At 41.8% G+C, this 11,964-nt stretch overlaps 1 protein-coding gene across 1 annotated transcript in view; it reads right to left on the bottom strand.

Moving 5' to 3' along the window:
- Positions 1-1,192: 1,192 nt before the first annotated feature.
- LOC139744372 (guanylate cyclase soluble subunit beta-1-like) overlaps positions 1,193-11,964 on the bottom strand; it is a 49,636-nt gene continuing 38,864 nt past the window's right edge. The window contains exons 3-8 of the mRNA XM_071654813.1: positions 9,754-9,854; positions 5,164-6,145; positions 4,651-4,876; positions 4,036-4,176; positions 1,746-1,900; positions 1,193-1,377 (exon numbers count right to left, since the gene is read on the bottom strand). Of these exons, the coding sequence (XP_071510914.1) occupies positions 1,239-1,377; positions 1,746-1,900; positions 4,036-4,176; positions 4,651-4,876; positions 5,164-6,145; positions 9,754-9,854 (1,744 nt within the window). The 3' untranslated portion in view covers positions 1,193-1,238. The remainder of the gene's footprint in view (positions 1,378-1,745; positions 1,901-4,035; positions 4,177-4,650; positions 4,877-5,163; positions 6,146-9,753; positions 9,855-11,964) is intronic.

The raw sequence follows: 11,964 nt of genomic DNA, 5'->3' as shown, positions 1-11,964 counted from the left end.
AACGTCTTCCTATAGTAGAAAAGGATATATTGAAAGAGTCTAAACATTCTCATCCTATTTGTTATTCTTGCATCTCCCTACACTATAAAAAACAAACAAAAATATAACAAAAACAACAGACAACACAGAACCGATTGGCATTCTGATTAACCAATTCAAGAACAAATTCAGAAAAGATATTCAGAAATACTACTTTGAAAAAAAAAAGAAAGCAAACTAGAAACGATGTTGTTGATGAAAACGAAAGAAGACGAAGAAATGAAAATTGACCAGCTCTGCATTTGCCCGTCCAAACATGCAAATTTAATGTAAGCCCTGTACGAGCGCTGTTGGGCAACTCGCGAGGAAACAAATACAATACATTCCAGCTATACAGTAATTATGCAGCCATGAGACGTTTGCGCAGCACGTGACTTGATTATTAATGATGCAAGCTTACCACTACACTGTTATCAATGCCACATTGCGCAGGATACGAATCGCAACTCCTAAAAGTACTTCACATCTGCTCAGCGATTACTGTTCTGACAAGCCCACTTTAAGTGCTGTTGTGCTCTGTGAATTATGAAAGAGCTCCGAAATACTTAAAAGAAGTGAACAAAGATACGAATATTGATTTAACAGAAACTTTGTGCGAGTTAAAAGACACTACTACGTTTAATAGACACATGTCTACTTGTATTTTGGATTAACTCATCATTTGAAGTCATACTACTAAAGTTTATGAGCAATTTATCACTGAAATAAAGTCGCACAGACACAGACACACACACACCCACACATGCACACACTCACAGTTTTGGCACATAGAAAAGATTTCTCTGATGTCCACTGCTTAGACTTATTCAAGTATGCCTAAACCACTTAAGTGTCGCCAGGTGCTATGTATGTATAGCTAGCCAGGCCAAATAAAAGACAGTTCTAAAGAGTATCATTATCTGCAGGAAGTATTACGCATAGATATTAAGGTGATGCCAGAGTTAAGACAGCCGAAATTGAAGCAGTCTCCTCTTTTTCTTTGATACAAAAAAAAAAAATAGTTTCGTCGTTCTAAACCAGAATCTTTGTTCATGCATGCGCGATCACAGATAAATAAAACGTCCACTTTATATCGATCTATTAGGGAGTGAGTGACAGGTAAACGCCCTATAATAGAGAGAAAAGACAAATCAGAGTTAATTTTGTTCCCAGGCGAAATCCGGCATTTGTTGTGCGTGACGACAACTCCGTTTACTCATTTAGGGCTCGGCCGCTGCCACGGCCGGTTTGCGGGTAAGGAAAAAGCACCTCATTGGCTTTGGTTTGCCTTTCATGTTGACCAGCCCTCTGTACTCGAAGTCAAAGGTCGGGTCCTCGTTCTGTGGGTCCATCAGGCAACTGTAAAAAATATCAAATGATCATAATGGTAACAATGATGATGATGGTAATAATAATAATAATAATAATAATAATAATAATAATAATAATAATAATAATAATAATAATAATAATAAAAATAATAGTAATAATAATATATAATGATAATGACACCAGTTTCAATAATGAACGCTACAGGCCTCACTCGTTCGATTGTCTACAGATGATCAACCATCAGTGTCACAGTAAGCTCATTTAATATATCACATTAAAGAAGACAATGCGTCCTGTCAAGTAAAGATTATCATAATGTGTAGTGTAAAAATAGCTATAATTTTCATACTAGTATTTCACTGTTTTCTGCAAGAGTATAGACCACGTCTACTTACTCGTAGGCGTTTTCAGACACGTTAATCTTGTTATTGACACCTGTCGTCTCCGTCCTACTCGTGAGGTTGACGGTGTTGCCGAAGAGACAGTAGCGTGGCATGCGATGGCCCACAACCCCAGTCACCACCTCCCCGCTGTGGATACCAATCGTAATCTGTAAGAGGATAAAGAATGTGCGGTCGTCATGGCAATAGAGGGAAGAATCATTTCGGGGGGGGGGGGTGGGTGGAATGAAGGCAATGTGAGCAAAAGTGAACCACCAATTTTGCAACATTTCATCTTGGTCCCGAGCGAGCCTAGCTACAGGACGTTGCTTGCATATTTGAAATTCCCTTTCATAATATAAACAACAAGATTAGAATCTGGCTTTTCCAATACTTTAGAATGCATTTAACTTGCATTGACTTTAATGATGGGCACTTGTTTAACGGATACATAAAATCATGTTAAGATTCTCGAAGATGGTGCATTTATTGGCGTTTCATGGCCAAATCAAATGGAGACAGGTGCGTCTGTCATTGAACCGATACACCCACTCTGGGGTGACAATTTTAACATTTAAATGATCATCACTTTATAATCATTTGTCGTATTTCGCACTATTTTTCATCAGTCTTTTGTCATGAGCTTTATCATGTTAATGATCTAGAAAAAGAGTAGGTCCTACAAGTTTTCTCCCAATGTACATCTTTCTTGAGATGAGAAGAGAGATATGGATTAAGGCATTAAATCTCGGACGGCGTTCTCCGCTTTCCTAAACATTGAAATCGATTCAATCACTTTCAGTCCTGAATTCCGCCTCGTCTTCTGCAGGTGTGTACATCACAAATTCGGTATAATTTAATGTCAATGCATGAGTAGAATATAATATATAGCAAAAGTAATAGCGTACACAGTCGTGTATGTCATTAGTAATTAGTGTTTAGGCGGTAAGTTTACGACAGAAAAGCTATGCCACATGGCCTATGACGAAATAGATGGCACTCTCTCTTATGTATAAATGATAGTAGAGAGTACACAAGGAACCTATAAAAATAAAAATAACGACTCTCAGACACCGCCATGTATGCCCAGTGCTTCCATGTTCTAATTATAGTAGCATGTTTTGGGACGCTGGCATACTTGTGAGCTGCCCTGATAGGAATATTGTGCCTGCGCTTCGTCGTAGATCCTGCGGTAAATTATGTTCGCTACATTCATCATTGACAAAGCCTTGAGGATGCGGATGCGTCGCGTCGTGCAACTGTGAAACTTAGACGACTTTACGACCATCATCTCGAAAGGGCGGACGGTATCGGCCATTTCCACGTTTTAACGAGATGACATGCATGATGAGGTAAGCAGATTTTAGAGCAGTTCTTATTAAGTATGATGTTTCCCTATCACTATGGTAATCCGGTGACAAATATAGAAAGATGTAAACAATGCTAAGTAGGCCCCCTAAAGCCGTGATTTCGTACATTTTCTGAACATGGAAGATGGATTACCGCCATTTGTCAACATGGACGTTTACAGTTATTGTTATGAGTGAGAAACCAACGGGTTCGTCTTCAAGTTTTGTACGCATGAAGGGAAGATGGGCTTAAGATGTGCATGTGGGTATTATGAGCAAAATACGCCAGAAGATCCTTCTCCGGGCAATTTCGACTTTTCGGGCATGGCCAAATGTTATAAAATTTTCCAATGAATTTACCGCGTGCACTAGCTGCTGAGTGCGTAAGCGGTACTGCTATTAAATGCCTCTGCTTGATTCATTATCACTGTGATGTATTTGAAATCAAATTTCATTTGGACACAAACCAACTAATGTAGGAACAGCGTGTGTGGGATGTGGCGAAATGCTTTGGGAGGACATTGACTTGCTATGAACGAGGGAATGATGGAAGATGGAATAGGGGAAAAAAAACGAGATGGATGCTGGAGAGAAGGTCTAATCGGAACGCGCAAAAATGAAACAAGAAGGAATCGTCAAAGAAGAAGCAGCAATACGAAGAGTGATGCGAGTGGAAAGGATGAAAAGAGAAAAGAAGAGGAGAGATGAGGAAAGGTGATAGAAGCAAGGAAAAGAACCAAGACGAAGTCAGGATGAATGTTAAGTAACACCGAAATGCACATCTGCCTCCTTCTAGTAGTAATCTCGATAGCCGCAATATTGACTCTTAATTCTTTGTCAAAAGGAAAGTCAGTACAGTTGTGTATTGGGGATAAAACAGGATGATAACCACAGAGAAAAAAGAACAGTACACCAGTGACCAATGGTGACCAATGGTGACCAGTGGTGACCCTTACAACAATTGGAACTCCTTCCATCATGACTTCCTTGGACAGCTCTTTCATGTCCAGTGCCATCCTGGCGATGCATCGGGCGTGATCCGCGCAGGGTACGGGGAGGCCACTCACAGCCATGTACTTGTCACCGACAGTTTCCACCTGTTTTAGAATGATTGTGATGGGATTTAGTCAGCACGTTCTGATCGATTTCGATGAGTTACTAGTATAAAAATCAAAGACATAAAATTGGTTTAGAAGATCTTCTATTAACAAAATGCAGAACTCCCTTTTTGAAAGCATTCCACAGAATGTTTCGATGAGGGAGACCATTTTGAGTGACCGGATAAGTATCACAGTCAGATTGTAGAAGATTGAAAATAAACAAAAAGAATCTCAGACAAACATGTTGTAATGAAAGCCTATTGAAGCGAAGATGATTGTTTGGCTTCAGTTACCACGATGTAATTGCATTAACGGATAAAGTCACGATTACATGTATACAGACTGATCACTAAGCCGCATTGGACTAACCGCTCCCTTGGTACTGCTCACACATCATACTAATTTCAGCATGGTTGCTAAATACTCCCGAGGGTACTATGGGATATACCTGTCCTCCTGCCCTCAAGTTACCTTGTATACATCTGGGTTTCGTTCGGTGAGGACGTCGAACTTCGTATAGACGCTGTTGAGGAGGTTGACGATCTTCATGGCGTCGCTCGAATACTTCTTGCAGAATTCCCCGAAGCCGGTGATGCCGCTGAACATGAGTGTCACGCACTCGAACTTCTTGGCTGGCACCGGCCGTCGATGGCGGAGTTCGTTTGCGACGGATGGGGGAAGAATGGAATAGAGCAATCTATGGACAGGAGAATGAAGAGTTCCATAATCAGACATTTTGCCCTAGCCGCAAAAGCACAAAAAGATCCCGTCCTTGAAAAAGTGACAAGAGAAGAGTCTTGTTTCTGAAAAAATTATGACATGAACACTCAGCGTGCCTTTGCACCACTTGACGCAAAATTAACGAGTAACAGAAATACTGTACAACTTTTAACGAATCACATTGTGATAAGCATGATGATGGTATAAATTCCTTTGTGGACATTTCATGAAGACATAAATTGAGTATTTGATTATGGAAGTTACCTGTCCGTCTTCTTTTTCTCGTTCTCAATTTCACGGTACGTCTGCTGCAGCTTGTCGGTGAGGATCTCCAACTTCTGCGTGAACTTGTACTCCTCCTCGAACCTCTCTGAGATGAGTACCAGATCCCGCGTGGCGTCGTGCAGTGGGATGTCACTCAGGTACAGCTCGCGTCGACGTAGCTCGTCCAGGTTGATCACATGAGGAGAGCAGAGATAGAGGAGCACGCGAGACTCAGGCACGTGCAGCATCTGACCTTTGAGCTTGAGCGCAGGTATGGATCCGTTGCGGGGATTCTTGGAGTAGACCACGCCAGGATTGGTCTCCAGGACGTAGATGGTGTTGGCGTGACTGAGAATGGACTTGAATGTGAAATCCATGTGAGGACGCACAATGTGGAATAGGTCTGTGATGAGACAGTTTGGCTTACTGATTGCCGTCACGACTCGCCGGAGAGAGTTCCCGGCCTGCTCTACCTCCATGTTCTCATTGAACATGATATGGAAAGGCAGGATTCTGCAGAGGGATGACGGACTGATCTTGGGCTCCTTCGAAAGCGTCAGCAGGCTCTGCTGGTCGTGCAGAGCTGTCGACATGCGTTCTGTCTTCTTCTTTTCGATGATGGCGAACTGGACGTGATCGCAGTCTTCACCTCTATTCTTGATAATCTCGACTTCCACTTCAGAGCCGTGGAGCGTCTTGGCAACGCTGCGAACCAGCCCGATGACGATGTGCTCCAAGCCCTGTCGCTCGGAGTAGTAGTGGAGCACGAGGGCGCCATCACTTTCGCGGGTGCTGCACCTGAAAGAGGGCGCTCGCATACCAGGGTAGATGGAAGCCAGATGGTCGTGGAGGGCGTCGAGGTTCTGCAGGAAATGGCGCGTGTTGGAGCCGAGAACGTTGAGGATCTTGTCGTATCCAGACTCGACGCAGAACTCGAAAAACATTCTGCCGAACGCTTCCAGCAAATCATTGGCGCTGATGCCTATACAACATGGACAGAAGACAGAAAAAAAAGTCAATAGACTTTCATATCACGAACGCATCGTTATTCATCAACGAGAACACCTTTCCTACTAAATCCGAGGCAGAGAATTTAAGATGAGCAACGTTGATCACAAAAGTGTGATTAATGACAAGTCAGAATCCATCTCTATTCTCACCTGTCATTTACTTCTCAAAGAAAACTTCTGGTCATGTGCACTGGGAATATTAGGCGGTCTAAAAGCACTCAAATTTGTGTGACTGATTATATCAATCTGCATGTGTGTTATTAGCGTCTTTATTTGTAACGGAAATGCCCCCACCTTTCACACCCACTTTTGACTCGAAACCTACTTTAATTGGTGAAAGAAATCAATTTACAGTAGTACAGTAGGATTATATGGAATGGAAATATAAGAAGGCGTTACAGGTTCGGAATGAGTGTAAATCGGAATCACTTTGCGGATATTATCGACGAGATCAGGAAGATGCACAGTATATGCTTCACTAGAACGTATGCGTTCGTAATCTTATAAAATTTTTGTTGAAACATGGATCAAGTTGGTGGATGATACCCTAGAACTTGCTTCATACTACATTTTGTATCCATTATTTCTGTAGCACTTTCGTGGATCCAATGCCTTTAGGGTTTGAAGTATACTCGACCAACCGAGAAGCTGTTAAGTTCTTTGACGTCTGTTCATTACAGGCATGCGTAAATGAAAACGTGGATTGATATCTTATCCCCATGTGCTCTGGTTTTTGCATGCCCACGGATCATGTTTTATGGTTGCCAAGGTAACCACGTCAGTTAGGGAGAGACGATGATGCGGAAGAGGGAATTACCGATCATCGCAGGCTAATAAAGTAAGGTGTTTAAGAGGTGTTACTCTCCTGTCATCAGCTAATCGTTTCATCCATCACATGCTGTTACACTGATTGAATTCTTACAAAATCTCCTCCATTAACCCTAAGCCAGGGTCCGAGTCATTGCTTAAGAATGACCTGTCTCTTTACCTACATCCTGTTGTGGGGATATTTGTTTGTGTCAAGCCCTGTTATCAGCTTTTGTCCTAAAAATGGTCTGTCTCTCCCCAGAATCAGAACTGATTTGGGCATCGTTGGTGATGGTAGTTGCATCTGCCTTAATGTGGCTTTGCCTTTTCCGTGACCTGTATGACGGGATGATGGTTCCACATAGGAAAGCGAACCTAAACGCCATTCCCGTCGTTTGAGGCCGGCACGAAGCAAACATTGCGAAGTTCTGGTGGGGAAAAAAAAATCGACTGTCAGTCAGCGCGAATCGGCGCCACTGAGCATTTCGTGCCCTATTACTGTTCTCGCCAGCCTTGATAGAGGAAGAGGCGCGATCATTCATAATCAATTTAATTGAGAGAGAGAGGAGGACATCCGCACTTCACGTTTATCACCTAGTTTGACAACGCAGACTCCACTGTGGAAGATAATGACAGTTCTTTATTTGATATGACAGACTGATTTAAAAAAGGGAGGAGAAGAGTGAAGCCATTTTCTTGCATGTAGTTGCGTCAGCTCTTCGTCAAGTCAAAATTTGTCGCGGGGAACGATGGTTAAGAGGTAACATAAACCGGATACCGTGTGCTAGGCGTGAAAAGTGCGAATCAACTTCGAACGTGACGCCTTGCTCGTCAGACTAATGCTCAAAAGCGCGGCATCCTACTCGTGTCAATACATAATGGCTGAGCCCCTCCTAGCCTTCATTTTATTGGATGCGCCATAATTACGTCCATGATAGTCCTAGCGGCATCCCCAGGCCGCATAAAAACAGATACCAATACCTTGTTCGCTAACATTTCACGAAGACTTTTGTTTTGTAACAGGGCATTACATGTATCACTGTCCAGTCGCACGTCGTATCATGTCATAATTGTGTACCCACCGTTCGGAAATTCAATAAATGGAGAATGATGCGATTATTGATGAGGCTTGATATGAAACATTGGACAAATTTACAACTGAATGGCAGTTTAACTCCTGCAATTGTGATTGTGTAATGATGATTCTTGTAATTTTGTTCATATGCGAAATAATGCGTCTGACCTTGTGCATGTACCGTGAGTATACTAGTGCGTGGTATTTTGATGGAGAAGTTCCTTCCAAAAAGCTCCTAAGAGCGGAATAAGGATCGACCCTAATTTGCCTCTTTGTTAAGCCTGGTGGTTATGTTTTTGTCTACTCGTTCTTTCGTTGTTGTTGCCTCCTCAGTCACATTTGCTTGTCATACGTTCATGGTATTCTTATTCCGATATGACCTAAATTTAGATTTCAGTAAGGCTCATCTTTCTTACCCTCTCCCTTGCTTTCTTTCGCTCTCGTCAACTCGCAGAAAGAAGGAGCTCGGTCAGAGAATCGAAACGGATAAAAGTACCAGTTGGACTGTTTGGGAGAGATTTCCTGTCAGCATCTTCCATGGCTATCTATAAGAGCGTCAAATCCCTATAGTTAAGTAGGAGACTATAATAACGAGATCTCAGTTTATGTATTACGGCAGCAAATAATGGCACTAAATGGACTCGTACTTTGTGCGATGCCTGTCGGATTTACTGCCCCTGCGCATTCTGCAGAAGGGAGATCTATTGTGGTGACAAGCTCTCCAGAAGAGATGTTATAATACATAAACAAACGGAGATAATCCTCTTGACAGATTTGTAGAAATGTTGTTTTAGTTTGAACGATGGATTTGTGGGAGTTTGTTTCTTTCTATCTATTTTGTTTTGTTTTGTTTTGTTACGGTTCTCATTTTCTAGATCATGACCGTTACATCATGAAACATTTGTAAAAAAAAAAAAAAAAAATTCTTGTTCGGCAATCCACGGCAGTTTTCCTTCTTTTTTTTGTCTATTCCAATTCAGGCTGCTGAGAGATAGGCATCATATTTAGGAAAAAGATCTGATATGTCGGAGCATATTCGGTCGCAGATGCTATTCATCATGAGGGAACATCTTAAAGAAAGTCAGAGAGTGGTATGTTTATCGGAGATTTAGTTGTTGCCATTTACAAAAAAGTCAACATCGTTGTTGCCATTAGCAGTGCATTTATCACAATAAGTTTTATGCGTCACTTCTTTGTTGAGTCTCATTTCTGTGAATTTCATTACAATATTCAAAACTGGATTAATCATCCTCGACTTGATAACCGCAGTCGTGGAATAAAGTTACTGGTGTAGATTACGACAATAATTGTGCGAATAGCGATAATTTGGTTTCCTTTACAAAGAGTTACATATGCAGTGTTAGTATTGTTCTCTCACAGGGCTGTGCCAATAGTGATTCCAACGAAGTGTCGTGTAACCATATCATGTATGACCACATGTGGCCAAGAGACTGGGAATGAATGGGTAAAATTTCTCAAAGAAGATGCCTCTGGTGGGGTTCGAACCCGCGATCTCCGGACTAAGACTTTATAGCGGTATTTCTTTAACCCGCTGCAGTGTCCCCCACCATCATGAAAGTAATACTATATATTTTTGTCATTGATATTGTTATGATATTTCTCTGTATTCTTTTATCGTCATCCTCATCGTAATCGTAATCGTCATCGTCATCGTCATTGTCATCATAGAGCACGTACCAAGAACTTTGACCGCCGCTCCGACCAGGTCGTAAGAGAGGACATCGTCGTACACAATACGGACCAGGAAGTTGCCTTCTATTTCCACCGCTGCCTCGCGCCTGCGTGGAAAGGAAAAACAAGACACCAGGAGAAATTGTTTATATGATTGTTTAAAAATGATTATTGTCATGGATAAAAACCCAAACATCTATAAGACATGAACAAAAAGTACACATTCTCTCCGGAGGAATCTAAAAAAAAAATGAAATGTCGATTCAATTATTTTCAGTTAAATACCTTTATTTGGTTTAAAAGCACTGTATAACTTATTTCGGCCATAAAGGGGGGGGGGGCTTCCCAAAGAATAATATATAAAATATAATTCAATGGGTTATGCAAGGAGTCAGGTGCATTGCAATGTCAGTCCATAAATAAACTATAAGCCCCTAGTTATTGCTGCATGATATAGACATTAACATAAAACACAGCACCCAAAACGAATAGGTCTATAATATGCGCATAACCTTAAGGTCTACAACACATTCACCAAAACACACACACACACACGCACACACACACACACACACACACACACACACACACACACACACACACAACTAATTTGTATGTTTTTTACAGTGTAGATTGCAATATATCTCTGATGCGCTGATACGTACAACCAGAGCCAAAACACTATCATTTATTTATCAGGAATCAGTTCCACTTTAACTCTTTAAATGATTAGTCCCCCATAGAACATCAGCCAAAGGGATGAATGAAAAGGGGAGGGGAGGAGCTTTTGTAAATGCATGGGAAATGGAAAATTATTCCTGGCTGTGACTGAAGGAGGGGTTCTTACCAGGAAAATTAGTTTTGTTGTTTTTATTTTCAATTCAGTGCGACAGACGTCCTTTGAGATCGTACAAGGCACATCTGATATTGGAAGGGCACGGTTTTTCCTCCATCTTTTCGAAAGTAATAACGCTTTATCATCTCTTAAAGACATCTTTATAGCCTCTTCATCATCTTTATTACCCTCTAGCTCAGACGAAGGGAGAGAGGAATAGTGTGAGGGCATGATAACAGGGAGAAAGGATGAGAGAGAATGAAGCTATATCCTGAATAGAAGAGGGGGGAAAGACACTAAAGCGGGGCTCTTAAAACGATTTAAGTGCATGCATTTGCAGTATACACTTTGAATGCCCGTGCAGGCCATCGTTTAAGGGCTGTGTGATACAGGAAGACGATAGAGGGGGGAAAAACTGAGGGCGATAAGCGGCGTCTCCCCTCTCTCTCTCTTCCAGCCGCCGTGTTTACCGTGCTCCTACGTGCTTTCCATCTTAGCTGTCACCGACTAAGTGGCCGAGCAAGATTGCACGATCTTCTTCTTCTTCTTCATGTTCTTCTTTTCCTCCTCCCCCTGCTGGCTCCATGCTCTGCTACAAGCCGACAATAGTTTCCCTTTAAGAACAACTCGCTCATATGATTTGCACAGCCCGCTGCTTGCATGGCTAAGGCTCAAAACTTTACACTTTTAGAAGATGACGTCGGTGATAGAAGGAGAAGCTGTAGTCGTGGTTGAGATATGTATCAGTGGTTAGTAGTGGAAGGTGAAGCAATAGCAAAAGTAGTGCCAACGCTTTAGAAGGAAAAGCAAAAGTTGAAGGAACTGCGAAAAACGGTGATAAAAATCAATGAGAACTGAGAAAAAGGTGTTAGAAAATGAGGAGAGAAACAGTTGCAGTATAGTAGCGGTTTTTGATGGTTGGTGTGATGGTGTTACTTGGAATACTGATGGTAAACCTGGAAACTGCACAGCCAGTAACTGTAGAAGTAGAAGTTAGTATCAAAACCCGTTGAGGACGAGTCCCGAGAACACTCGGGCAGGTCTCTATAAGAAATGTGTGCTATAGCATAATCAGTCCGTCGTCTACTGAGGTTAGTAGTAATAGTAGTAGAAGTGGTAGCAGTAGTAGCTGTAGCGGCAGCAGCAGCAGCAATAGTAGAAGTAGTAGTAGTAGTAGTAGTAGTAGTAGTAGTAGTAGTAGTAGTTGTTGTTGTTGTAATGGTTGTCTGTAGTAGAAATTGGAGCATAACGTTGGTAGTAGTAGTAGTAGTAGTGGTGGTGGTGGTAGTAGATGTAGTAGTAGTAGTAGTAGTAGAAGTAGAAGTAGTAGCAGCAGCAGTAGCAGCAGCAGTAGTAGTAGTAGTAGTAGTAGTTGTTGTTGT

The sequence above is a fragment of the Diadema antillarum genome, unplaced genomic scaffold (assembly GCF_040938485.1).
Source record: "Diadema antillarum isolate AM-2024a unplaced genomic scaffold, OU_Dant_1.0 seq00001165_RagTag, whole genome shotgun sequence".
NCBI classification, from domain to species: domain Eukaryota; kingdom Metazoa; phylum Echinodermata; class Echinoidea; order Diadematoida; family Diadematidae; genus Diadema; species Diadema antillarum.
This window is presented reverse-complemented; position numbering and strand designations above follow the sequence as displayed.